Below are 27,826 nucleotides of genomic sequence, written 5' to 3' on the forward strand. Positions count from 1 at the left end.
ACTTTATGTTTCAGGTTGCTTGAAGGAACTTGGAAATATATTGTACAAAACAACAGTGCGTTCACTGCAGAAGGCCAAGTCGAATTTGGAATCCAGTTTGATGGGAAAGAGGTTGAGCCTTTCGTCACGGCTACCCTGAATCTCCTTCTGGAGGATGACACAGTGTCATCCCAGCTTTTGGCAGAAGTTCTACAGACCCTCCTACACTATGTGGGGACAAAATGGAACATCAGTTTGCTAAATCAAGCCTGGGAAGCAGCTGTCTTCAATGCTTCACTTGATGGTCGGTATGCCAATAACTTTCTGAAGGATGCAATAAGGGAAATGATAAGACTGGAAGTTGTAGAGAATGGGTCTCTTGCATTCAGCATCCTTGACAACTTTTTGGATGCAAATGGCACAGAACTGATGTTTGTGAGGATGTTTGAGCTGGCTAGCTGGTGGAAAACCACCGATTCTTCTGGAATGACGTTTGTGGTTCAGGCTCTTCAATGGCTGTGCAGAATAACCAAGGCCGTCTTGTCAGCTATCACTGACATGGGCTTCAATCTCCCATCTGGTTATGAACTCTTTGTTGACTTATCCGTGGATGCTCTAGAAAGTTGTACTGGATTTGCACAGTTCAACACATCAGGGTCTTCCAACTTCAGCAAGGTAATATCTACCATAATCTCATACATCAAGGACCATCAGACTTTATGGAAGAGTCAGCAAGGGAAATCGCAGGAGATCATGGAGGAGCTCGTCCTCAATTACCTCTCCTTACTGGGAGGGCTTTCGACGCCATCCAATGTCAATGACGTTATCATGTCAATCCAAAGGCTTCTGAGAGACAACAGCCTAATTTCAGTCCTGGATTATGTTTTTGTGAACATGACTGGAGATCCAAACCAAAATAATCCCATCAAGACTATGCTGAATCTTCTCTTGTACATGACCAGGTCTGGACCATGGGAAAAGTACACTGAGATTTTTAGCCAAGTTTCTCAGCAGGACCCTGCTAAGTTAAAGGAAATCTTAAAGAGCCTCAGCAATTTGACAGACTTGATCAATGCCTTCTTAAAGCAACCACCTGAAGACTATGCACAGAGGCTGGGTCAAACGTTCCAGGAGCTGAGCGCTGTTATTGTCAACATAACTAAGAATAAACTGGAGAACAGCACTGATTTCTTTGTAACAATTCTCTCCACCATGAATGGCCTGCTGCACCAGAACATGAACATCTCCAATGAAATCAAGCTTTACATCCACATGTCTGAAATTCTACAAGAACTCTTAAATTCCCAGGCCTTGCAAAGCTCACAGAATGGTGTGAGTGCCTATCTGAAGGCATTAGACCAAACACTTGCAGTTTTTAGCTCATTCCTGTCCCCTGAGCAGAACACGTATTTAAACCTTTCAGTGCAGATGATCAGAGGCTTCGTACATCTTGTTTATGCTCCGAATAACTTGGAGGATGTAGTGAATTCCACCAAAATGATTGCTACCTCACTTGATCTCCTCCTAGTGAATGTAGGTAATGTGACATTTCCAACTGGACAAACTGTTAAAGAAGTGTTAAACCCTCTCATCACAGACCCTGTTGTCATCACACACCTTCTCTGGAATCTCTCAGTCTCCACGCACAATCTGACAAATGCTTCTGACAAGCTAAAATCTGCAGAAAGGCTGGTTAGAGGCTTAGTTTTATATCTTCCCGAGGAGCAAAGGTTCTATATAAATGAAACTCTTCTCCGTGTTTTGTCCACTCCAAATATTTCCAATGCTACTGAAATCACAAAGAATTTCTTCACCATTTTAAGGACAGTTACAGACTCCCTAAAGGCTGTGCTTAACTTTACAGATTTCCCAGTTTCAAAGGAAACATCAGCAGGCAACCTGGTCAAGGGCTTACTCAATGTCTCCGAGCTGCTGTCCAGTAATCTTTGGCGAAGCCTTGAATATAACTCCTCTTTGCAGATAGTCACTTTGCTTAGTCCACTGCAGCAGATGGTGAATATTTTATCACCCTTACTGCCCCCTGAGGAAATCCATTACTTGAATGCCTCTGTCCAGATCCTGGAAATGTTAGCCACTTTCTTGAATAAGACCACTAACTCAAGCACTATATTGGCCACCAGCTTTGCAATATCAGATTCCTTGCAGAAAATTTTGGGAGTGAAATCGGACCCAGCCTCTCAGTCAGTTGGCAGCACTTTCAATGACTTGAGAGACACCCTTCAAAGGATTTTGCAGGTTTATTCATCTAATGACGACGATTTGTCCAAAACTGCTAACATTACGATGCTCATTGTCGGGGAGCTGCAGAGCATCCTGAGGCTGGCCAACAGCAGTTATGAGATGAATGAAATTAAACAGGTATTGGAAGTCATAAAGGCAAACGCTGACAGTCTTCGGAAAATTAACTCAACAAACTGGGTGGATGAGTAAGTATTCTGACCTATTCTTGGTTATTGCTAAGTCAAGGAAACAGCGAATTTGAGATCATTGATTTTAATCCTAGCTTAATATATTTCTCCAACTTGCAGAAATTGTTTAAAAATGTAGCAAAGTCAATTAAATGTAATCCCCCCCAAAAAATATATTCCAGCAGATTGATGAATTGTAGTCTTCACAGCTGTAATTTACAAGTTCAGTTAGCATATAACCCTTCTTCGAGTGATGGTTTGACACAAAAACTGTAGCTTTCATTTAAACTTCAGTCTTGCTTGTCCAGCACCTGTGGACTGTAATTGTATAGTACTTGATGATTGGGACAGCTTTTTTATTTACTATAGATTACTGTACCGGGATCTCTAGGAGTTAAGTGTGCCTCTGTTAACCTGGCAACACATCTAACAGCTAAATTTCTGATTGCCACTTAACTTCTTCTGTGTTAATTTGCCAGATGGACTTTTCTCCATTATATACGATTAAAAGTCTAAAGAAGCATGCTTTGTGATACAGGCTTCTGCAGGTCTTGGTGGACACTGTGGTTCTGGTGCCATCAGAGCTTCCCCATGCACCTCTGATCAAGAACTTGACCAAGAACTTGGCTGAAAACATACAAGGTAAATCTAAATTAATTATGGGTATGAATATTAAGTAGCTCTCGCAGTGCTGTGGGAGAAGCTTTGTGCAACTGTTTTGCCCTAATTAAGACTCATCAGTGTGTCACAGCTAACTTTGACTAGTGATGCAGATATATTTATGCATTTTAGAATGAACACCCATAATAATAAGAACAAGATAAGATATAATAACATAATTTAATCATTTATCTCTGTCTTCCTATAAAATGGTGCTAGCCCATATTAACTTAACCTGTTTGTTCTGTTTTGCTAATTCTTTTCTTAAACATATGTCACAACAAAAACTGTCGCTCCAGAGAACTGAGTACAGAATCTACAGATTTGACAGGGGAGCTGTATTATGTGTGTGAGCTGCAAGGAAAACAAGTTGAAGTTAATTCCAAGCTGAAAAGCAGAAATAAAAAAAAGAAAAACACAACTTCACACATTTGAAGAAGGGTCAACAACCCACTTTTCTTTTCGTCCTACTTTACAGAGTGGATTGAGTGTGATAAAACTGAGCTCTGTGAAAATAGAGAACTATCTTGGCCAACAGTGTGCACACTGTCAGTAGAACTACATTTGTTTCTATGGGCACCCCAGCAGCCAGAGCAGTTGTGTGTGTCTTCTAGCTTAACTGCTCAATGATAAAACTCAAACTGTTTTATTGAGAGCACACCTAAGCTCTCCTTGAAACCACAGATGTCCAGTCGTGTCTGAAAAATCTTAAAATCATTTTCATTTCCTGCAGCATGTTCAATAAAACAACAGAGTAGCAAAAAAAAAACCCTCTCCAGAGTCTCTGTGTTTCTATGGTTCTGTGCTCAATGTCAAATGATGTTTTTTGAGGAGGTACATTCTGTGCATTGTACAAGTTCAAACCAAATAATACAGCTTTAGAAATACTCAATTAAGCACAGAGACCTTTAACCAATGTCATAAGAACAATCTAGAAAAATCTCATTATCGGAATAAAACTGAATTTGACACTTTTCTTTTTTGCTATGTGGCCCCTTTTAATGTATTAACTGTATTGATTTAATAATGATAAATACATTTGTGCAAAGGCCCAGCTCCTCTATCATTTTTTTCCATCAAATCTACTGTTAATTTCCTGCCGTGTAGCACATGTGCCCTCTTGTCACAATTGTAGGAATGTTGACTAGTTGACGTGACAGGATTTTCATGTTTGCTTTTTGTTAAAAAAGTCTTGCAGGTCACTGGAGCTAGCAGCAGCTATTCTCGTGGTATTGTTGCTGTGTGATGCATGATCTTGATTTGAGAGTCTGCCAGTCACATGGAAAAAAGACATGATGTACAATCACATAACAGGATCCTCATTCATTTTAATTTGTCTTGTGACATGTGACCTCATTTATGTGACATGTGACATGTGATTTTTGAAAAACTGATGAATGCAATATGAACATTTTTCTTCATTCTTCCTGTATAATTCAACGTGTTTCTCGGTAACACATTCTAGCTTTGGAATCCTCTAGTCGTAGTTGTTATATGATATTTGAAATGTTTTGACCGGCATATCCCTTCATCTTGGAGGTGTTGTGAGGAAGCCCATGGAAAAGCATCACTCCCTTCTCACATTCTCGCTCCTGTTTTTTACCCCTTCTCACCCCTCCAGGTAACCTGACTGTGCTGTCAGAGGCACAACAGGCTCTCTCCGCAGTATTGCTGACAAACTGGGAGACACATAACATCTCTGAGGCTCTTAAGAACCTGGAAACAAAGGTGAGGATGTCACTTGGCTTATAAAAAAATAGTACAGCTCAAGTTGCACAACTAAGCAATTGAAGCACCTTCTAAAAATAGTGGATTATATAATTCATTAAACAGACCTACAGATCTGTTGTTATTTCAGGTAAACAAATCTAGGAATATAAACCAACCCATAGAGCTCATAGTGTTTTTCAAGTATTTTGCAACATATTATATGATCCTCAGTTTGCAAAAAGGGAAGATCAGACACTCTGTGTTTTTGTCCAATGATGAGCCGGACCTTGATTTCATGCCAGGCACTGCATGAGTGAAGTGACAGGTCCAGAGAGTGGTGCTGACACAAGTCCCGCACATCTTTAGGCTTCAGAGTTAGGAGCTGCTGACAGACTTTCCATGACTGCTTAAAAGAGCAGCAGCCATGCAGTTCTGGTGGTATTGCTTATGTTTCCTAAAAGCTCTTGGAGTAGATGGGGTTTGCAGCGCGAGTTTGGAGCAGTAGTGCTGTTGCAGTCAGTGTACAGCACTATTAAACATAATCACTCAGCTTAAAAAACAATCAAGTCTTTGCAAACGTCTGTTTAAATTTAACCAATGTGAAAACATTTGCGATTGTGCCCTCACACCTCTTTTTTGAAGAAATGAACCCATCTGTGCAAGGCAGGCTAATTTGACCTCATTCTTAATTGGAGCACAGCAGGGGCTTTGATGTAGACAGGTAGTGTGTCATTGATTGGAACTCTGTCTGTCTGCAGACTGTAGCAGTGCAGCGGCTGAGATCCTCAGTGTGTGACCTGGAGAAATTAAGCTCCGGGCAGCTGCTGAACGACCTGAGTCCTTTCTCCCCGGGGTCGATGTGCCGGACTGGCCTTCCTGTCCTGCACGCTGTCCTCAGCTTGTTTCACAGCCTCCTGAACTCAAGCTTCAACCATCCCACCAACCTGAGCGCCATGCCAGAGAACCTGTACAACATCCTGATCGGGGACCCCAGCACCTATGACGTCAACACCAACTGGTAAGTAACCACTCGTTTCTCTCTCAGTCTTCTTTCTTCTTTTTCGGTCCATGCTGCGGGTGTCCGGTGGTCTCAGTGCTGACGGTGTGCCTGTGTTTCAGGATCTCCTCCATCATCGGTGACCTGGGCATCAACACGAGCAGCCTGGGTTTCCTGAACATCAGCACGGCTCCACTTGGTACAGTATCTACATGCTTCTCAGGGCTGGTGCTGCGCTTAACTGTTTTAGAAGGCAAAATGAAATTAAGGGCATCAACATTAAAGCAGTGCTTGTACATGAATAGTGCAAAGCAATTTACAGAAGAGCTGTTGATTAGACCTTGTAATTTAATTGCATACAGTGCGCAGATACATATACAATCTGTATACAGTATATGATTGTCAACCTGAAAAAGAGAGAATATTATATTTTCTACTTATAGTTTAGAACACATAAATACTAACATCTGTGAATGTATGAATATTTTATGTGATCTTTCTCTGATGTTTAATTCCACGCAAAACAGGAGAAAAACCTCGCCTGTAGTTCAATAGCCAGTAATGATTGGTAATGATTAGTAATGATGAGTAATGATTAGTATTGAGTAATGATGAGTTGTGTGATGTTTGCTCCCCAGGTTCGGTCACAGTGTTCAATTTGTTCCGAAACCAGACAGACTTTGCATCTGAACTACACAACCTGACAGGGGTTCCTCTTGAGGTCATCAGCGATATGCTGCTAACAGTGGTCCCTAACAACAGCATACACGTGAGTGACCACGCAGGTCCGACACAGAGCCAGGTCACAGGCAGTTCAGCAAGCAGCACTGAAGACTGTGGAGCAAAGTCTGCCTGTGCGTCTCGATTTCTGGGAAGGCATCAAATAACAGATTTTCCCATGCCATGATGGTCACCAATGGAATTTCCAAAAATGTCATGGTGCTAACATTTTTCTTTTTGCATAAAGAAATAACTATCCCATACAGTTTCTTCCATTTCACAATGGAGTAGTGTTTGTTAGAGTTAATGTCATGTTTCTTATTTTCTGTTTTCTGAAATATCTGTCTGTGACATTTCTTCATATCATATCTGTGTGTCTCTGTGATATTTCTTCAGGTGTGTCTGTATGTCTGTGTAATATTCCTTCAGATCTGTCCATATATCTGTGTAATATTTCTTCAGGTGTGTCCATGTGTCTGTGTGATATTGATTTGTACAGTATATGTCTGTGAGTTGGCACTTTTCTTCAGAAGGTATAGTGCCAGTGGTTTCAGAGCTTTCATTTGTGTTTTGAATGTAGATGCTGGCTTGGCTGACCAATCTTCAGTACTGCAGTGACCCAGCCCAGCTTGGACTGAACCAGTCAGAGGAGCTGGTGTTCAGGACCTTCTGCACTTTCTCCCCAGTCCAGTGGTACAATTTTGCGGTGGTTGTTCTCCACAACCTGGATCTGGAAACGGTCATTTACAGGGTAGCTATTTGTGCTTTGTGTATGTTTGTTGTGTGTTTATACAACAAGTAAATGGGGCAAGGTCTTATAATATAGAGGTTTAAAATGACATTTTAATTTATCAGTTATCGGTTTTTGATATTGAAGTGCTCCTTTTTCCTGCGGATGTTGGGTGCATGCTGACTCTTGTTTCTGGCCAGGTGCTGATGTCCTCTGACATGCAGAACACGGTTGGCGTCATGATGCAGCTTCTGAAAGCGTTCCTGGGCTTGATGAACAAACTGCTCCCGCAGCTTCAAGTACTAATGCAATATCTCAGATCGGTCCAGCAGCTCAATCTAATTGCCAACCCGGAGTTCAGAGCAGTACGTTCCAGCATGCATTTTTCTTTTTGCCTTGCGCGTAAGAGAAACATAAAATAGTGGCAATAGATACAACAATTTGTTCATTTGGCCTTTCTAGATGCTTTCAGACCTGAATGCTTTGACGCAATTACCTATGAACATAATACAATTTTAACTAATTTCAGGAATCTGTTAAATAAGAAGTTAGAAACTGGGTTTGAATGAAAACCAGGTCCCCATGTCCAGATAGAGGAAACTGTACAAAAAATCTGATGTAAGACTGGATGGATAAGATGGAGTGCTCTTTGTGCAGTGTGTGATGGAGTGCTCTTTGTGCAGTGTGTGATGGAGTGCTCTTTGTGCAGTGTGTGATGGAGTGCTCTTTGAGCTGGGTGTGATGGACTGAGTGTGTGATGGAGTGCTCTTTGTGCAGTGTGTGAGGGAGTGCTCTTTGTGCAGTGTGTGATGGAGTGCTCTTTGTGCAGGGTGTGAGGAGTGCTCTTTGTACAGGGTGTGATGGAGTGCTCTTTGTGCAGGGTGTGATGGAGTGCTCTTTGTGCAGGGTGTGATGGAGTGCTCTTTGTACAGGGTGTGATGGAGTGCTCTTTGTACAGGGTGTGATGGAGTGCTCTTTATGCTGGGTGTGAGGAGTGCTCTTTGTGCAGTGTGTGATGGAGTGCTCTTTGTGCAGTGTGTGATGGAGTGCTCTTTGTGCAGCGTGTGATGGAGTGCTCTTTGTGCAGCGTGTGATGGAGTGCTCTTTGTGCAGCGTGTGAGGGAGTGCTCTTTGTGCAGGGTGTGAGGGAGTGCTCTTTGTGCAGTGTGTGATGGAGTGCTCTTTGTGCAGGGTGTGAGGAGTGCTCTTTGTACAGGGTGTGATGGAGTGCTCTTTGTGCAGTGTGTGATGGAGTGCTCTTTGTGCAGCGTGTGAGGGAGTGCTCTTTGTGCAGGGTGTGATGGAGTGCTCTTTGTGCAGTGTGTGATGGAGTGCTCTTTGTACAGGGTGTGATGGAGTGCTCTTTATGCTGGGTGTGAGGAGTGCTCTTTGTGCAGTGTGTGATGGAGTGCTCTTTGTGCAGGGTGTGATGGAGTGCTCTTTGTGCAGGGTGTGATGGAGTGCTCTTTGTGCAGTGTGTGATGGAGTGCTCTTTGCGCAGGGTGTGATGGAGTGCTGTTTTTGCAGTGTGTGATGGAGTGCTCTTTGTGCAGGGTGTGATGGAGTGCTCTTTATGCTGGGTGTGAGGAGTGCTCTTTGTACAGGGTGTGAGGAGTGCTCTTTGTACAGGGTGTGATGGAGTGCTCTTTGTGCAGCGTGTGATGGAGTGCTCTTTGTGCAGTGTGTGAGGGAGTGCTCTTTGTGCAGCGTGTGAGGGAGTGCTCTTTGTGCAGTGTGTGATGGAGTGCTCTTTGTGCAGGGTGTGAGGAGTGCTCTTTATGCAGGGTGTGAGGAGTGCTCTTTGTGCAGTGTGTGATGGAGTGCTCTTTGTGCAGCGTGTGATGGAGTGCTCTTTGTGCAGTGTGTGATGGAGTGCTCTTTGTGCAGGGTGTGAGGAGTGCTCTTTGTGCAGTGTGTGATGGAGTGCTCTTTGTACAGGGTGTGATGGAGTGCTCTTTGTGCAGGGTGTGAGGAGTGCTCTTTGTGCAGTGTGTGATGGAGTGCTCTTTGTGCAGGGTGTGATGGAGTGCTCTTTGTGCAGGGTGTGATGGAGTGCTCTTTGTGCAGGGTGTGATGGAGTGCTCTTTGTACAGGGTGTGATGGAGTGCTCTTTGTACAGGGTGTGATGGAGTTCTCTTTATGCTGGGTGTGAGGAGTGCTCTTTGTGCAGTGTGTGATGGAGTGCTCTTTGTGCAGTGTGTGATGGAGAGCTCTTTATGCTGGGTGTGAGGAGTGCACTTTGTGCAGGGTGTGATGGAGTGCTCTTTGTGCAGGGTGTGATGGAGTGCTCTTTATGCTGGGTGTGAGGAGTGCTCTTTGTGCAGGGTGTGATGGAGTGCTCTTTGTGCAGGGTGTGATGGAGTGCTCTTTGTGCAGGGTGTGAGGAGTGCTCTTTGTACAGGGTGTGATGGAGTGCTCTTGTTTCTCTTTCCAGCTGTCGTCAGGCACTAGGTCCTTTATCTCCAGCAGGGCCACCTTTGCCACCCTTTCCCAGGCCATGTGCACCAATGGCATGCTGGCTCTATTCGGGATCTCTGAAGTGCCCAATGTTGATGAATCCCAGCCCTCCACTCAGGGCAACCTGAAGAGAGAGCAGCTCATCGACAAATTCAACATTCCACGCAATGCCAGTAAGAGGCTATTAGCAAAGTCACAACACATGATAGCAAAGAAGAACAATCACACATAACCTTTTTTCAATCCACTTGGGTTCCTTTGTCAGGCTTCAGTGGATCGACTGAATCTGCTGGTGTCCTCAAGCTCTTAGCTAGGTTGAGTGGGGTTTTAATATCTCCTCTTCTTCATGTTGTCAGCCTGGAGATGTAATTCTAGATTGGTTAAATTAAAACACAGACATACTGAATTCGAATACTACTAATAATAGATTCATAGGATTTTATAGAACATCAGTCATGGGCCCATTTGACATGGTATGTTACAGACAGCAACAATTAGAAAGCTCTCAGCAGATGTACAATGAGGGCAATCCAGAAACACTCGCAGTACTTGCCTATATCACCTACTCAGCTTTACAAATCAACCATACCACAGGTACATGGTATAACCCTGATTTATTGTCTCAGTTCATGCATCTCTAATTGTTGCCTGTAATTTTCATTGAACATTCACTTAACAAATGACTTTTGAGGAAACAAAGAGATTGGTGTACTCTTGCGACCTTGAAGGAAACCCATGTCACTTCTGTAATTGGTGTCAGTAGACCAGTAGGTGGTGCTCTTCTCTCTGGGTGAGGCTTTCCAAACCAGTGAAGCTCGTGGCCGGGGACACTTTTGTAGGCGCAGATGAGTAAGCAAACCACTTGCTGATTCGGACTGTGCTGTGTCTGCCAACACCACCCCACTCCAAGCTGTGCTGTCTGACAAAGTTTGGCTAGTCTGTGAGCTGTATTTGTATGTAAACTCTCGGTGAGAATGGATCATGTTACTAAGCATGCTATCAGTAAACAGCACAAACTCATCAACCTGCATCAGGGGATGTTATTATTAGTGAAAGTGTTTTCCATCTTTAAACTTCCTGTTCTGCAGAGGTTTGTGGCACTTCTTGCCCGGTCAGGGAGAATAAGGAGTAACCTCCCCTTCTCTTCCTCCTCTCCCCAGCCCCCTTCTGTATGGGCTTGTACCTCGACATGGTGAACACCACAGGGGGCGCTGTGGCCTGGGCCTTCCTGAAGCCCATGCTGCTGGGGAAGATCCTGTACACCCCTGACACCCCGGAGACAGCCGCCATCATGAAGAAGGTACAGTACGCCTCCAATAGCGATGGCCGCATAGACACACAACGAGCGACAGATACACGTATAGGCACAGGGGCGCAGCTGCATACGCCATTTAAAACATCAGCGATGGGCAGTTCTGATACACCTCTGCTCTATACCAGATACCAGGAGCTGTGTTAGAACACAAGAAATGAGTGTTTGAGATGTGATGAGCATGATAAAGCACCATTTTCTAACTGAATGTACTGTGCACCGTCACTTTTCAGTCTAACGCCACGTTACAGCAGTTCGCTGATCTGAAGGTGTACGCTGAAGAGTGGATAAAATCATCATCCTATGTTCAGGACGCTGTACAAGTGCTGGAGAAAACCCTTCCGATTCTTCAGGTAGGAAATCAAGGACACTCTGATATGCTTTGTTTAACAGAAGGAAAACTGATGCTTACTCATTTTTATACATGTGATGCTCTGAAATACGTGCAGCACCACCAATCACACTGAACGCTGGCAGCTCTGATAAGGATTGTTTTCTCCACAGAATTCCCTCAACAACACTTTTGTGCAGAATTTCATTCGCTTACAGGCCAATATTGATGTCAATGAGATGAAACAGACTCTCCAGGGGTTGTGTGAGTAGACCGTGTAATTCAAATTTCTTCTTCATTTGCTATTGCTTAATTTTTCTTTATGGGAAATAATGTCTGAGATCACCGCAGGGAACAAAAAAAAAAGACTTGGATCCCCTCAAGAAAATGTACAAAATGGCAAATATTCATGTTATGTTATGGCTTTTCCTTTCAGTCTCTTTAGTGTCAGTCTGTGATATAACCCTCAACCCTGCTGACCTCGTCCTCCAGGGCAAGGGGCACTTCTCCTCATATTGGAAGCAACTGTTAAACGCTCAACGGTGCAGATCTAGCAGAATGCCAAGCAAGCAGGGAATTGAGCAATTTTTACCATGGTTCTGGCAGTCTCAGTCAGCTGGCGCAATGGCCCGAGAAGGTTTGAAAGGGGATGTGCATGCTCACTTCCTTCCCTTGCTGTTCCCAGCCAACGTGTCTGCCCAGCTGCAGAAGAACAGCAACGTGCTGAAGCAGATGACCACTCTCTCGCAGCTGATGCTCAACCTCTCCTCCTGTGTCAGCTTCGACCGCTTCCAGGCCCTCAACTCCACCGCCGAGCTGAACAGCCTGGCCCTGGACCTCACCCAGACACGCGACCACTATGCCAGTGAGCACTCCATCGGCATGCCGTACAAATCCTGCAGATAGCCACCAGCAGGGAAACGAGACAGTATCTATCCATCTGCCAATTCTGTGGTTCAACTGAACCTGTGCTGCACTTCACCTTAACCATGTTATCTACTGGAAAACCTCAATGCAGAAAAGACATAAATGGCCGTACCTCTCAGCACCTAATTGCTGAGCAGAGAATCCACAAATCTTTGAGCTCCCAGCTGTAAAGTTAGATGAAGAAGCGATGAAGTGTCTGGCTTAAATACGCTTTGAGACAGACAGCTTGGAAAGAAAGAAACAAAAAAGGCACCATTTATGTTCAAAGAGTGATATGATCCTGCCGGAGTCATGTTGATGAGCTGACCCAAGCAGCACTGGGCAGGATAAGGTTGTAGGTTAGTTGGCCAGAGCTCCCTAGGTCCTTACTGGCTTTCAGTGCAACCAGTGTTGGATGTGCCTTGACTCCCATTGGCGAAGAATCTCCTTTTGTTGTGACTGTGCCTGTAGCACGTGACAAGATGATTGACTTGATAGGTGGGCAGGTCAAAGGAGGTCTCTGCACCTCCTTCTTCGTCCTTATGTGTGTACAGGGGTCACCACTGTGAACTGAGACATAGAGACACAGCCTCCAATTGCAAGGTGTTTGTACAGTAGTAGATTAGCAAACTTTGGGTTACCTTGACGCTTACTGGGAATAAGATGCTTTTTTAACAGTTAGAATTTATCGAAATCAAAGTGTATTGTGTTTCAAATACTTTTCCAAACTTACTTTCTGGTCATTTGATGATATTGAAACGTGCAGAGAATATGCTTACGAGATAAGTTTGGTAGCATTTTGTTGCCCGGTGAAGGAGAATAAGGAGTTATTACTCTCCCCAGCCCCCTTCTGTGTGGGCTTCTACCTTGTCATGGTGAGCAGCCCAGGGGGCGCTGTGGCCTGGGCCTGTAACTGCAAAAGAGTGAAAGAAGATTCACATGATCTGGGCGAGGATGAAAGCCCGCCACCCTGTCAGATGTTCTGCTAACACACCGAGCCAGTGTGCGTGTGCTGATCAAACTCTGCCCACGATCTAGGCGTCGTCTTCAAGCTCCAGAAGAATCCTGGGCGGCGGAAGCGCTCGTTGGACACTGGCCTGCCCTTGCCCCCGCTGGTGGCCTACACCATCCGCATGAGCATCGAGAACACCATGAGGACAGACCGCACGCGCGACCTCCTGTGGGCGCGCGACTCCTACATCTCTCCCACCAGGAACCAGCGCCACACCCGCGGCTTTGTCTACCTGCAGGAGAGCATCGACCGCGCCATCATGGAGCTGCAGACCGGCAGGAGCGTGGAGGAGCCCGCAGTGCAACTGCAGCCATTCCCCTACCCCTGTTACAACAAGGACGAGTAAGACTTCCTTTCCAGGGACGAGGACTCCTTCATATTTGCTTTTACAAGTGAACCCTGATGTCTAATGTTGGGTGGGAGAGGTGTTATTGGGGCCAGTAGAGGGTGCTCTTCCTTCAGTCTCAGTGGGCCCTAATGCCCAAGTATAGTAATGGGGACACTATATTGTAAAAAAGCACCATCCTTTGGATGAGACATTAAACCAGGGTCCTCTCAGTGGACGTTAAAAATTCCTAGGACGTTTCTCGAAGAAGTTCCTCCTGGCCTATACCAATCAGGGCCTCCTAATAATCTCCATCTCTTAATTGGCTTCATCACTCTGTCCTCCTCCCCACTGAGAGCTGATGTGTGGTGAGCGTACTGGCGCACTCTGGCTGCCGTCGCATCGTCCAGGTGGGGCTGCACACTGGTGGTGGTGGAGGGGATCCCCATTACCTGTAAAACGCTTTAAGTGGAGTGTCCAGAGAAGCGCTATAGAAGTGTAAGGAATTATTATGATTAATGTTTCATGGCGGAGTTCAGATGTGACAGTTTTCAGTTGTGCCTGATGTTTAGCCGAGGTTTGCATCACATCTTGCTGACTTCCGCCCGCTAAAAGACGTCTCTCCTCCTCTGCAGCTACCTCCAAAGCATCTCGTACGCTTTCCCGCTCGTCCTCATGATCGCCTGGGTGCTCTTCGTCGCCAACTTCGTTAAGAAGCTCGTCCACGAGCGGGAGCTGCGGCTCCACGAGGTGGGACTTGCCCGTCGTTCGTTATCTGAGACCCCCAGTTACCACTGCAGGCCCACTAGAAACTCCCAGCTCATCCTAATGCCGGGGTGGGGCACGGCCCTCTTGCACAGGCCATGAGTGATGATGAACGCAGTTGCACGAGGAAGGGGCTGCCTGTACCTGCGCGCCTGCCCTGGAACTGACCTGCTGGAAAAGTCCAAGCTGGACACACTGTCATGTACAGTATGTGGTATAACGGAAGCTGCTGGCAGCTGCAGTCAATTACGATCTGTCTACATTTAATTGTGAAGGGGCCGCCTGTGATGCATCTGTTCTCATGGCTTAAACCGTTAGCATGCTATTACTTTGGCACAATTATTATAAATTGTGCCTGCCAGGATTAGAGGAATTAATAAAGCTTTCCCAGGTGTTGAAACATGCACAGAAATTGGACTTCAGAAACAATGTCTGCATAAACAATGTATGAATAAAATAGTATGTTTTAACTGGAAAGTTACTCTGAAAATCCCCGAACACGGAATTGATCCCAGCTCTTCCTTTGCGCAGTACATGAAGATGATGGGGGTGAACCCTGCCAGCCACTTCTTCGCCTGGTTCCTGGAGGGTGCAGCCTTCCTTCTGATCACCATCATCTTCCTCACCATCATCCTCAAGGCTGGTGGAATCCTACCCAGCAGTGACGGCTTCATCCTCTTCCTGTACCTGTGTGACTATGGCCTGTCCATCCTGGCCATCAGCTTCCTGGTCAGCTCGTTCTTCGACCAGACCAACATTGCTGGGCTGAGCGGCAGCCTCATCTATGTCATCTTCTTCTTCCCTTTCATCGTGGTGATGTCCTTAGAGCAGAACCTCAGCTTCTCCACCAAGACCCTGCTGGTGAGTCCAGGTTTAGCTTCCTTACTTCAGTGGTCAAGCTTCCTGCTTTTATAATGGCACAACACCGCAGAGACCTTCAGCTGCTTTTCCCCATTTACTGTACCAACACATGACATAAAGGCTGGAGATTTAATCAGATCAATTCTAGAAGAAGACCTGACAGCCTTCCCTTGAGATCAGAAGTGGATTTTATTTTATAAAGTTTGTATTAAATGTGTTTTAGGGTTAGTGCTCAGACATGTGAAGCTCACCCCAATCCTTCCCTTTTCAGTGTGTTGTAGCTTGTCAAACTTCAGAACATTCAGCCTCACGGCCTTTTCTGGAACTGGAGCTGTTAGGTGCAGTTCTGCACTTCCAATAACCATGTAGTTACATTTCATGACTTCAAGGCAAAGGCTCTCTTTGAGAAAAGGATTTGACTATATACAGCAAATGGCTAAAATAAGAGCTGCTGAACACGGCCTATTGGCTCATCTGATTATTTTATCCCGCAGGGCCTGTTTTCACCAACCTGCTTCAGCTACGCCAGTCAATACATTGCTCGCTATGAGGAGCAAGGAGTAGGTAGGTACCATTTTTGTAACGTTTTACTGCAAGCTGCATGCAGGGATGATAAGCACCAGTAATGTATCATCAGCGAGTCAGAGGGCCCACTACGAACAAAGAGCTGCTTCTGCAGTCCCTGGCATGCCAGTGGGGGGTGTTGTGAATACTGCTGGTTTCTGCAAGCAGTCACAGTCCGCTGCATCCAGGCCCTCATTGCCAGACTCTTGTTTTTCCTCTTTTAGGGCTCCAGTGGAATAACTCTTACACCTCCCCTCTGTCGGGGGACACATCGTCCTTCGGCTGGATGTGCTGGCTGCTGTTGATCGACTCCCTGCTGTACTTCATCATGGGGTGGTACATCCGTATCGTCTTTCCAGGTATACACACGTCTCTGGGACACTCCTTCTGTGGAATTCTCACCACACCTTCACCATCTCTTTAGTTTCTTGGAGTTGTAGTGATCAAATTTTAGTTTTTCTGAATAGAGGACACGAAAGACGTATTTTGAATTTGCATGTTTTTCTTCAGAACTTGGCTCTGGTGTAAGTGCTTACCCAAGTATCTGTGTTTGAAACTGTCTGCCCTACGATGAACGGGTGTCCCATCCGGGGTGTATCCTGCCTAGCACCCGCTGCTTGCCGAGATAGGCTCTGGCTCTCCCATGACTCTGAATTGGAGACAGTGATTGGACATTTGTCAAATAGCATAGGAAATATCCTTCAGCTTGGATGGTTCGGAAACATGTTTTTTGTGTGACAACCCTAGCGCAGTATAGAGATGCTAGTAAGAGTTTATTACTTAGAGTCATCGTAAAAATTAAGCCTTTTATGAATTTTGTTTGATGAAATATGAAATTGTGTTCTTTATTTGAACATGCACATCATAGACCAGAATATGGGATGCCTTTGTTTACTTTAACTTATGCTTGAGAAAGCAGGATATAGCAGAAAAGCACACAGAGCTCTCTGCCTGCTGCGTGGCAGGTTTTCTGAACTGCTGTGGGAATGGTGTGAAATATCCATCGCCTACAGTACTGTTGTATAAAACAGCCTCTCATTTGACTCCCAGTACAGCAGCTTTGGGAGGCCCACTAGTCCATGTAATGATCATCTTTCTCCTCTGCCAGGCAAATACGGCATCGCGGCCCCCTGGTATTTTCCAGTGCTGCCGTCCTTCTGGGCAGATCGCTGTGGGTGCGGGGGGCGCTCTCCCACGCAGGGGCGTGGCCTGTTTTTCGCCAACGTCATGCGGCAGAACCAGGGCATTTTCCCCAAGGACAAAGGTACTGCTGGTGCTGTACCCGTTCGCCCTGGCAGGCCCAGTCCTCAGAGACACCCCCGACGTTTCTGTTTGTCTGGAATGCTTTCACTTCCTGTGGATCTTCAGGATGCCTATTACTTAATTTCCCAATTATTCACTACCTAAATGTAGACAGGTGCAGGGTTTTGCATGCAGGTAGCAATCGCATCAACTATAAATACAAACAATATACAATATAATGTACAATATATAAAAAGGCTACTTATGAAAAAAGTCTTTATGTTGACTCCTGATTCACAACTTTTAGACAATGTGGGGAAGCAATATAAACTGTAAACCTTTTTTATATATATACATAAAAATATTGAATTTAAATGCAGCATTAAGTGTATAAAGCATTAGAAAGGTGTTATTTAGAATATTGCATACAATTCCCGTCACCTTGCTGCAGCAAGATATTGCTACTGTGGAATGAGTCCAGACAAGAACAGACAGACACACTCCAAGGCTTAATGCCATGCCCTACACTGACAGTCTGCAGTGTGTGTGAAACCAAGAACAGTAGGCATTTCTGCACCAAAGGGAGTGTGGAAAACTACCCAGCCCAGCTGTAGAAGCCCATACCCTGACTTTTTTCAGGGAACAGCTGGATGAGATTCTTGGTTAAATTATGTACTAACTACTGTATTAGCTTAATGGCCTCTTCTCATACAGTATATAATGGTTCTTATATTGCTATTTCCTAAATTGGATGAATTGAACTCTTTGCTCTAGTGCTCAGAGTGTTATCTAGGTGCAGCACATACACGTGAAGGCAAGAGCATTGCTTACCTCAGGAGCTGACAGGAGATTGTGCATGGCCAAAGCTCAACTAGCTGAATCATTTAAGTTGTTTGAGAAGATGAAGTACAACACAAAAACACCAGGAGAACAAAGGCAGGCCCCGGGGAGGAACTTGATACCCTGTCCCTATTCTGCTGTCTTTTCTGTGTCCCTGCCGGCCATGTCTTCTCCTCTCTCTGCACTTGCGTGACTTGAGTCTCTCGCTGCAGACGGGGACGTGTACGTCTCGGAGGCGGAGTCCGAGTTTGCGGGCCTGCCTGTGGGCGTGGCACTGCACGGCCTGACCAAGACATACGGGAGCCGAACTGCCATCCGGAACCTCAACCTGCAGTTCTACGAAGGCCAGGTCACCGCGCTTCTGGGACACAACGGAGCAGGGAAGACCACCACCATGTGAGACAGCTGCCCTCTTCTCCCCCAGTCACTAGCCTTTTCAGATGTTAGAGTACTTAACAACCGGCTCATATACAATATAAGAATTGTTCTAAACGTATTTATCCTGAGCGCTGGCTGAACCGCTGTCCGGTTTCATGTCTGTTGATCATCTGTTGGGTGTCTCTGCACGCAGGTCCCTCCTGACTGGACTGTTCGGTCCCTCTTCGGGCTCGATCGTTGTGTACGGCAAAGACATGCAGACCTACATCAAAGAAGTGCGGAGGGATCTGGGAGTGTGCATGCAGTACGATGTTCACTTTGACCACCTCACCGCCAAGGAGCACCTCCTACTGTACGGCAGCATCAAGGCCCCCCACTGGAGCAAAGCGGAACTGTACCAGCAAGTGAAAAAGTGAGTCTCCCCTGACCTGGGCAATGAAATGGAATTTGCTTTTTTAAAATCATTTTTCTCCACTGCAAACATGCTCTGTTGCAGATAAGGTCCAGTTGAAATTCTAGACCTGTTTTAAGCCCTGTTATAAATGTACGTCTTTGGAATTTACAAATCCCTTTCGGAAAATGAGGATCGGATTTTGAAGAGGCAAAGAGTTTGTTTTCTAATCCATGTATCCATTTCTAACACACTGATAAAGTGTATTTGGACACGACCGCAGTGAGCTTAATGGCTCGACGTTTCCCAACATCCAAAGACAGCATTTGTGTAAAGTGTGTGATCGTCTGAATTTGTCCACGTTTTATACACATGTACACAAGTGAGAAAATGGTCAGATCTTGGGGAAAAAAGCCAAAAAAGGGGTGAGTGGAGCCCCCTGCTGGACAGCAGACTTCAGCGCTGCTCAATGTCTCTTCAGGACGCTGCAGGAGACGGGGATGTACGCTCACCGGCACAAGCGCGTGGGCACGCTGTCGGGTGGCATGAAGAGGAAGCTGTCCATCTCCATTGCCTTCATCGCGGGCTCGCGACTGGTGGTCCTGGATGAGCCCACGAGTGGAGTGGACCCTTGCTCTCGACGTAGCATCTGGGACATCGTCATTCAGAACAAGACAGGTGGGAGAGGGAGAGGGAGAGAAGAATCTATATGTCGTACAGGGATTCTATTATTTAAGCCCTTTCTTGAGTCATACTGCGCATTACTCCCATCTTGATGGGATGCTGGTCAGTCCCAGGGCAATTCCAGATGGGTAGACTGGAGTAATCTGAGTTTAGTCCCAGTGGAGACCTGAGCCCATTCTGGAGAATTATACATCACCTTTCTCTGCTGCTCAAGTTCATTCCTGCGCCCCCAGTTACTGGGGAAGCCTTCCATGCTCTAGCATCAGGTACTGGTTCTGACTGAGATCCCAGTATTAGATTACAGACTTGGGAGTCATTTTTCATTCCTGCTTTCATCGAAAATACATGCAAAAATGCAACGTACAGCTTTGCACTAGATGTGTTTTCATCTTTTTTTTAGTTTTCTAACATTAAGAGGTTATGTTTCTTCCTTTCTCAAAACGTGTTAGAAAACGCTGCACTGAAATCACTCCTGGTCCTTCAACAAACCTTACCACAAATATATACTTTTAGAAAATGGAGAATAAGAATAGTTCGTGCCACTGAGAGAGACAAACCAAGAGCAAAAACACCGTTGAACGATTTCTACTCCATATATAGCAGCAGGGTGGGCAGCTGGTCTTCAGTTTGTGCAGGCCGAGCCTTTGACAAGCGGGGTCTAACCCGTTGTGTGTCTGTCTGTGTGGTCAGAACGCACCATCATCCTGTCCACACACCACCTGGACGAGGCCGAGGTGCTGAGCGACCGCATTGCCTTCCTGGAGCGAGGGGGCCTGAAGTGCTGTGGCTCCCCGTTCTTCCTGAAGGACAAGCTGGGGAAGGGCTACAGCCTCACCCTGACCAAGAAGGTGACACTCCCCTCTTCAGCCCCTTTCATTCCTCCGGCTCTCTGCTCCCTCCCTCTCAGTCTGCCCTCCCTGTCTGTCCCTTGCCGCCCTTTCATTTGCACATCCCCTGTTCTCTGGCTGCCCACCTGGCAGGGTGGACATTTCTCAAGGTCTCCCCTGGCTTCCAGAGCTGTTCCCTCCATCCCTGATGCCTTGGCAGGGATGCCAGGAGTCACTACGCAGTTCAGTGAAGGTTTGAAAACAGGTTTACTTTGTAACAGAGAGGGCTCCCAGAGATCACACCGTAAGAGTGATTTTCTGATTTACACACCAATGTTCACAAGCACCTTGTGTATTCTGAAACCTACCCTTACTCTGATTGGCATTTCAAAGATGAGCTGGAGAAGAAGCCATGGCAGTGAATGGAGAAGCACATCTACTGAAGTTGACCTTTTGATCCTTCATACAGATTTCCATATATGTGAGACAGGGGTGTGCCTTACTCTGCCGAGCTGTCAGGTTATTTCATGAATGCGGCGGTTGTTTGCACAGCACACCCCGAAATGACAGAAACCTACACCCCCTATCTCGACAGGCGGAGACCCCAGGCTCGGACGCAGGGTTTAACAGTGAGGAAGTGAGCGCCTTCATCAAGTCCCACCTCCCGGAAGCTTGGCTGAAGGAGGGGGAGGTGGGCGATGTGGTTTATTCCCTGCCTCCCTTCAGCTCTCAAAATGCCGAGGACTACCGGTCCCTGCTGACGAGTCTGGACAAGAACCTGGACACCCTCCAGCTGGGCTGCTACGGTATCTCTGACACCACACTGGAGGAGGTGGGTACTTTCAGACCCCCCACCCACACACTCTGAACACTCATTCAGCCTTCAGGACACACAGTTTCAAAACAGAGGGTAACATCCAGTAAAGGAAATACAGGGGCATATCCAGAGTTTTTAAATCAGTTATTTAAAAGCACACATGTCCACCATCTACATGCTTAAAAGTTCATTTAACCTCTGTGTGGTGAGGATGAGTGGGATAAATAATTGCCTTCTGTGCCAGTGGGATGTCCTCAAGGTGGCGCTATGCGTGTGTGTGTTTCGGCAGGTCTTCCTGCAGCTGACGGGCGATGAGGAAGAGGAGAGCCGGGCCTGGTCGCGGACCAAACGGGTGATAGACCTGGCAGCTGAGAGTGATGGGATGCCAGAAGAGACTACATCCAGCAGCTACACCGTCAGCGACAAAGAGGGTGTGTGTTCGCGACATACTGGTCACAAAACGACCAGAAGAACCCTGCCACACACACAGATATCCTTTTCATTTTCCGTACCTGAAGCAACTATGTAAACTATAGAGTCTCACACCTTTGTTGTAATCCATGATAAAGTTAACACACAGAAACCCAAGTTCTTTTGACAGTTCTTTTAGCATCGGTGTAAAAGCTGCAAAATTATTTTAAGCACCTTAAGAAAGCTCCACAGTCGAAACAATGTGTTTCATTTCTTCTCTTTTCAGCATAGAATGAACATTTGCTTGTTCCTTTGCATGCAGACACAGCTGCCTACTTGAAGTACTTCAAAATTATTTTAATGCTGTTATGAAGTGTTTGGCATTTCTGTCTCTTTACATACTATTAAATCAGTTTCCTGCTAGTTTTCTTCTTCTACCTGATGAATATGTAATGTGGAAGGCAGCATAGCACTTGCTGAAAAAAACATTTTTACCAGGAATGAGGATGAAAGGATGAATGGCTTTTGCACTGGGCAGTTCCCAGCTTTACATCTATTTCTCTTTTTGATGCCCCTCCCCCAGCACTCACAGGCTCCGCCTCTGTGGAAGGGCTGGCTCTGATTGGTCAGTGTGTGCTAGCTATGCTGATAAAGCGGCTACACCACTCGCGCCGGAACTGGAAGGGACTCATTTCTCAAATCCTGCTGCCCGTCCTGTTCGTCATTGCTGCCATGGGCCTGGGTACCATCAAGAGCAACCTGCAGGACTTCCCTGAGCTGAGGCTCTCCCCAGCACTGTACCCTGATGGCCAACAATATGCATTTTTCAGGTCAGACGCCCTGCAGCATTTTCAGAATCCACACCACCACTCTTTAGTATTAGGAAATAGCTGCACAGTCTTCATCCATAACCTGATGTTATCCGCTCAACAGCAACGACAACCCCAGCTCCAGTCCCCTGGTCAACACCATGATGTCATTCCCTGGAATAGACAACGTGTGCCTCGAGAACCCGGCCAGTCAGTATGTATCCCGCTGTTCCCTCTTAACTATTGCTCTGCCATACCCGGCATGCTTCTAGGATTTATTGAAACAGTGTAAATCCATAACACATATATTTGGTTTCAATGTGTTCTACTGTGTTTGCTGTGATTTCTCCATCAGATACTGTTTGAAAGACAGCCAGTTGGGTGACTGGACCAGAAGTGGAAACATGTCCCTTCCTAATGGGATCTGTGAATGCACCAGCACTGTACAGGTGAGAGGCCCACTGCTCGGTGTAAACACTGCTCAGTGGCAGCGCCCACTGAACCCAGTACTGTATGTCACTGGTAATTTTTTAAAGTTAGTTTTGAGGGCGCTTTGCAGGAAATATAGAAGTTGACAGATGAAGAGCTGAAGATCCACTGTGCTGGACCTGCTGGAGATTTCTTTACTCAAGATGTCTTCCCTGTGTGACTTTCATATCGTCAGAGCTTGCTGGAATAAAACTGGATCTGGATTAAAAATGATCGCACATCTGTTTGGGCTTTGAGAAGAATGCATGGTCCAGATGACATGGAAGAGGCGTTTTATGAGTCTGCTGAGCTTGCTAGAACTGTCCCGATATTTCTCCAGGGGTTTTGTTCCACATGGGATGAAACAGAAGTGCGGGAGAGAAGTCTACCAACAGAGAGCAGGCAGTAACGTTTCAGTTTAGGGATCTGTAAGAAGCCATTAGAATCTCTGCACAACAGTTTCGTACAGTAACAGCGCTATTAAGGTTAAAGGACCTTTTGAAATAAAAAAGTTGCAATTTCCTTCTTAAATATCACATTTTCATCACTTCAGCCGAGTGTGCAATACCCAGTTCAAACCCCTTTACATAACTTATTAACAATATAATCTTATATAAAGTATATATCTTATATACAGCTATATACTGTATATACTGTAGTAGTTCAGGTGGGTAGCTGCGTCAGCATGCGTAGGCTGCAAAGGAACAAGTAATAGGTTTATTCCATGCTGAAAAAAAAGGAGAAAGAAAACACAACATTTCTCCAAGGCCGAAACGTTGTGTTTTCTTTCTTCTTTTTTTCAGCATGGAATAAACCTATTACTTGTTCCTATATATATACTGTACATCTCATATAGTTTATATTAACTTCTAAGGGATTCGAAATGATATTCCAGCACAGCTTTACCCAAATCCCTTACCCCTCTCAGGGCTGTTGGTTCAGTCTTGCACATCTCAGTACGTTTGCCCATGTATTCTTCCTCAGACTTGCCCCAGGTTCAACTTTGAGCCCCCCAGCAAGAGGAATCCATCATCCCAGATCGTCTACAACCTGACAAATGTCAACATAGAGAAGTACCTCTTGTTAACTGCCAACAATTTTATCCAAGACAGGTCAGTACAGCAGACCCTGTGCCAGCTTGTTTCTCTCCTTGTTTCCTTGCTGCGATTCCACATTTCCTGATTTCTTTTCTTTGGCCTGGGTTAAAAGCTACGTTTTAAAACTATGTGGGAATACGGTGATAACTCGGACCGTGCTGTGTATGTTAATCGGCACTGTTACTGTAGATCAGATGTAGTATTGCTCGCCAGGGAAGATGAATGACTTTTTTTCACTGGTAATTTGGGTTTTCAGTAAATTAATCTGGGGGGAACTGTTTTGGATAGAAATTAATGAGTTTATGACATTTGAAATGAAAAAAAAAATGTTTTCCAGCCAAAAGTAGGTGATTTCCAATGCTCTATTCACTACTTCTGATTAATTCTATTTTAGCATTCAATACAGTGTTCAATACAATTCAGTACTACACTAATAATGGTTATATTAGCCATTGCTTGTTCAGCGTTACTATAGTATAATACACCTAATTTAGCTTTTTTAAACGAGCGAGGATCTATTCAGGAGTGACTCTGCTGACCTCCTGTATCTTTTCTGTCTCAGGTATGGGGGCTGGTCCTTTGGGGCATCCCTTCCCACTGACCTCAGGATGGATATGGTGCAAAAGCCCCAAAACCGAACCTTGACCAAGGTAAGGAGATCATCAGTTCTTATGCAGTATCTGTGTCTGTCTCCAGAATTTTCAGATTGTTTGGGTTGGAAAAGTAGATTACAAGTATCTTTTACTTTTGCTTCCCAGGTGTGGTACAATCCAGAAGGTTATCACACGATGCCTGCTTTCCTCAACAGTCTGAACAACTTCATCTTGAGGACTAACCTGCCCTCTGACGTAGATCCAAAGAAATACGGTGAGACCTCCAACTCGTCTTCTTAGCCCGCCAGAAATGCGGTGGTGGCATAATCACTTCTCTGGTACATCCACAATACTTTTACCCTGGACTGTACATGCACACTGATACAGGCTACCTCTAATACTACAGAAAGCATGTGCACTGTGGTCTGTAATAAAAAAAATACGCCAAAGTGCATTCCAAGAACCATACTAGATATATTCACTTCTATCTTACAGGGAGATGAATATAGTTTCCTCTCATAAACAAGGAAACAATTATGCTAATGCACATATACATCATGGGCTTTTAAAAGAAATCCACATTTTCTCAGCCACATACAGTACTTTTTTCCAGTTAATTACAGCACTCGTCTGATGATTAAAAATGCAACAGAAGGTCTCTTTGTGAACTTCTGATATTGAAGTGAGTTGTGTTTTCTCTATAGGTATCACAGTGTTCAGCCACCCCTACCCTGGCCAGGTGCAGAATGACGATGTCATGTAAGTATATGGCAGCCCACTGGGCAGGCCCTTTCTGTGTCTCCCACACTACTGCACAGATTTAATCTACTGCAAACGGTGTGATTATTTAAGATCCTTTCATTGATTGCAAACTTTGTTTTCACACTTTCAAGTCATGTCGCTTGAGGGTTTTGGCAGTAACTGGTGTATTGCTGTAGCAATGAGGTAGCAAAGGCTGCGTTGGGATGTTGTGTTTTTCTTGGTCAAGTCCCTGCAACCAGAAACTCATGAGAATGAGGGCTTTACCAGTCCTAATCTATTTTAATTGTCTTTTAAACAGATGGATAAGCACAGAATTGGCACAGGGATTTGTATTTTCGAATTCTCCTAAGGTCTAATTCTCCTAGATTAGGTCTGTTCCAGTTCGTGATGCTTGTTGAGAATCAACAAAGAAGTGTGTAATATTCAGCTTTATAAATATTGGTGGCGTGGGAATTTGTAATCATTATTTTGTCTTAGATTGCTTTTTTTTTCCTATCCCTGTGAAAAAAACAAATATTGCTTTCTTTCAATACTTTTCCCAATAATAAGTTAACAGCCATTTACAATACTGCCATTGGCTGAATACAAGAAATATTTAAAAGCCTGAAAGACCTTTCCAACATGCAGAGATTGATTCATGATTCTTCTGCTTTTAGAATCTTCGGCGACAGTATTTTACAATTTGTCACCCGACTCAGATACCAGCTGCTCTGAGGAGGCTCATTCCCATAGAGTAACCATATCACCACTTGGTAATAAGCAGCCCAGAGTCCTGTCTAGTCCGCCTCTCTCCAGTAGATTTTCAGCCTCTCTGAAGAAAAGCAGCATTAATCTGGCCCTGGGGAGCAGAAACAGCAGGATATTCCTGATAGGATTCAGATGTGTCTTCGGAGTTTTGCGAAACATATATCATCTTCGACAAAACTTTTCTCTGTCCTACTTCTCTCACGGTGCTGCAGTTGATATTCTCTTTCCACCCCTCTTGCCTTCCATTATGCCCCATAAGCCCATCCCTACTCTTTCTTCCCCTGACCCCTTTCCCAGGAATAATCATAATAGGAGTGATATATTGCCTCGACAAGAGGATTCATAGCATGCCAAAGAAGTTTGGGAAAACTCCATCTTTGTGCATTTTGCTAAAATCCTCCTTCTCCATTTTTCCCCTGGTTAGCTGTAAATTCAAAAAGTTGGCATTAGCATGAGTTGACACAGGGGGAAAGACAACTACAGGTATGTTGAAATTACAAGATCGAAACAGACAAGGTGCAAACATGTCTAAGGTCAAGCCTGGTGCTAGAGGGTGCAAGCACGTCTGGGCCTTCTAGCCTTAAGTGTTATTCTTGGCCTGATGTACAGTACAGTAAAGGCTCAGGATTGATGTCTGTGTTTATGGGACGTGCACTGAGCCTCTTACAGAAGGCAGCATCAGCTTCTTGAAAGCGTTCAGTGAGACTGCAGCTGCCTGTGAGCTGTGAGTGGCCTTGATCAAATCTCGGTGGGGGTCCTTGTCACAGTGCCCTTGTTGGAAAACTGGAAAATTTCCTTTGTGCTTGCTTGCGGAGGTCTCACTTAAACGCAGCAAGTCTGTGTTGCTCCTTCTGTCTCTGACCCTCTGTCCTCGCCCCCGCGGCCCTGTTTCCTCATCAGCCTGCGGAACCTGGTGAACACCCTGGTGGCCCTGTGCATCCTCCTTGGGTACTCCATCATGACCGCCAGCTTCGTCGTCTACGAGGTGCAGGAGCACCACAGCGGGGCCAAGAGGCTGCAGCACATCTCTGGCATCGGGGAGCCCTTCTACTGGATCGTCAACTTCTTCTACGACATGGTACTGCACTCCAGACCCCCGAAATCCTGCCCCCACCCCCGAAATGATAGATCACAATGAGTCACTCTGAGAGCCCGGAGAACAAAAGCACCTTAAATCGGTCAGGAGTTGAAGGAATGCAGCATTGAAAAGCCTCTTTTTTCACTCAGAAGGAAGTGAGAAGTGGGAACCCTCTTGCAGTGTGGGTGGCTGTGTGAGTGTGCCTCTCCCTGTCTCCCTCCAGACCCTGTACCTGTTCCCGGTGGCTGTGTCCGTCGCCGTGATCGCTGCCTTCCAGCTGCCAGCCTTCAACAGCCAGTACAACCTGGGCGCCGTGTCGCTGCTGCTGGTGCTGTTTGGGTGAGTGCCGACCCCAATTCCTGCCGCCCTTCCTCGCCTAACCAAAGCCTTTGTCGCGCTAAGTGCTAGAGTGGAATATTCGCAAGTGGTTTTCTTTTCCGCACAGACATTTTTGGGATTTAATTTTAGTTATTAAATGCCGTAGCTAAAAGACGACCTCCGACATGTTTCAGAGCTGAAAGTAGTCAAACAGTTCCAATGAATCCTGATATAGAGCCAAATAAAGGTTCATTTCTGTAACTGAGAGCTCGGCTGGATCAAAAACCAGCAGGATCTCCAGGTCCCGGACTGGGAACCCCTGATACAGAGCACCTCACCTCCACCACGTATTGGTTTTTGTTTGGCGGCCTGTGCCTTTCATGTTCCACAAGGCAAAGGGCTGTTGTGCAAAAAACAGAATCATACACAGTAACGCAAAGAGAACAGGTATCACCCGTTTCCTACTTGCATTAAGAAACACGCACACATAAAGTCTGCCTCAGTTTTCCTTATCCCCCAATCCAAACCAGGAGGTACACCCACTACTTGTGGCAAGTTCCTGTATACTTCAATGTACATTTCATTACGCCAGAAACTCACAGAGTT

The 27,826-nt window shown here is 45.5% G+C and overlaps 1 protein-coding gene across 5 annotated transcripts in view; it reads left to right on the forward strand.

Moving 5' to 3' along the window:
* The window catches only part of abca12 (ATP-binding cassette, sub-family A (ABC1), member 12), an 86,599-nt gene that overhangs the window by 44,185 nt on the left and 14,588 nt on the right, over window positions 1–27,826 (forward strand). For all 5 annotated transcript variants that reach the window (XM_069197085.1, XM_069197089.1, XM_069197088.1 and 2 more), the window contains 34 exons: window positions 15–2,426; window positions 2,947–3,050; window positions 4,690–4,796; window positions 5,537–5,796; window positions 5,898–5,974; window positions 6,414–6,544; window positions 7,076–7,246; window positions 7,426–7,590; window positions 9,660–9,855; window positions 10,843–10,982; window positions 11,228–11,347; window positions 11,499–11,589; window positions 12,011–12,190; window positions 13,270–13,585; window positions 14,204–14,318; window positions 14,865–15,194; window positions 15,689–15,758; window positions 15,983–16,117; window positions 16,867–17,022; window positions 18,053–18,236; window positions 18,412–18,630; window positions 19,091–19,287; window positions 19,984–20,141; window positions 20,716–20,952; window positions 21,227–21,368; window positions 21,932–22,178; window positions 22,282–22,371; window positions 22,513–22,606; window positions 23,610–23,737; window positions 24,285–24,372; window positions 24,481–24,589; window positions 25,020–25,074; window positions 26,725–26,902; window positions 27,126–27,241. In XM_069197085.1, the coding sequence (XP_069053186.1) occupies window positions 15–2,426; window positions 2,947–3,050; window positions 4,690–4,796; window positions 5,537–5,796; window positions 5,898–5,974; window positions 6,414–6,544; window positions 7,076–7,246; window positions 7,426–7,590; window positions 9,660–9,855; window positions 10,843–10,982; window positions 11,228–11,347; window positions 11,499–11,589; window positions 12,011–12,190; window positions 13,270–13,585; window positions 14,204–14,318; window positions 14,865–15,194; window positions 15,689–15,758; window positions 15,983–16,117; window positions 16,867–17,022; window positions 18,053–18,236; window positions 18,412–18,630; window positions 19,091–19,287; window positions 19,984–20,141; window positions 20,716–20,952; window positions 21,227–21,368; window positions 21,932–22,178; window positions 22,282–22,371; window positions 22,513–22,606; window positions 23,610–23,737; window positions 24,285–24,372; window positions 24,481–24,589; window positions 25,020–25,074; window positions 26,725–26,902; window positions 27,126–27,241 (7,518 nt within the window). The remainder of the gene's footprint in view (window positions 1–14; window positions 2,427–2,946; window positions 3,051–4,689; window positions 4,797–5,536; window positions 5,797–5,897; window positions 5,975–6,413; window positions 6,545–7,075; window positions 7,247–7,425; window positions 7,591–9,659; window positions 9,856–10,842; window positions 10,983–11,227; window positions 11,348–11,498; window positions 11,590–12,010; window positions 12,191–13,269; window positions 13,586–14,203; window positions 14,319–14,864; window positions 15,195–15,688; window positions 15,759–15,982; window positions 16,118–16,866; window positions 17,023–18,052; window positions 18,237–18,411; window positions 18,631–19,090; window positions 19,288–19,983; window positions 20,142–20,715; window positions 20,953–21,226; window positions 21,369–21,931; window positions 22,179–22,281; window positions 22,372–22,512; window positions 22,607–23,609; window positions 23,738–24,284; window positions 24,373–24,480; window positions 24,590–25,019; window positions 25,075–26,724; window positions 26,903–27,125; window positions 27,242–27,826) is intronic.

This window comes from Lepisosteus oculatus, chromosome 12 (genome assembly GCF_040954835.1).
Source record: "Lepisosteus oculatus isolate fLepOcu1 chromosome 12, fLepOcu1.hap2, whole genome shotgun sequence".
Lineage (NCBI taxonomy): Eukaryota > Metazoa > Chordata > Actinopteri > Semionotiformes > Lepisosteidae > Lepisosteus > Lepisosteus oculatus.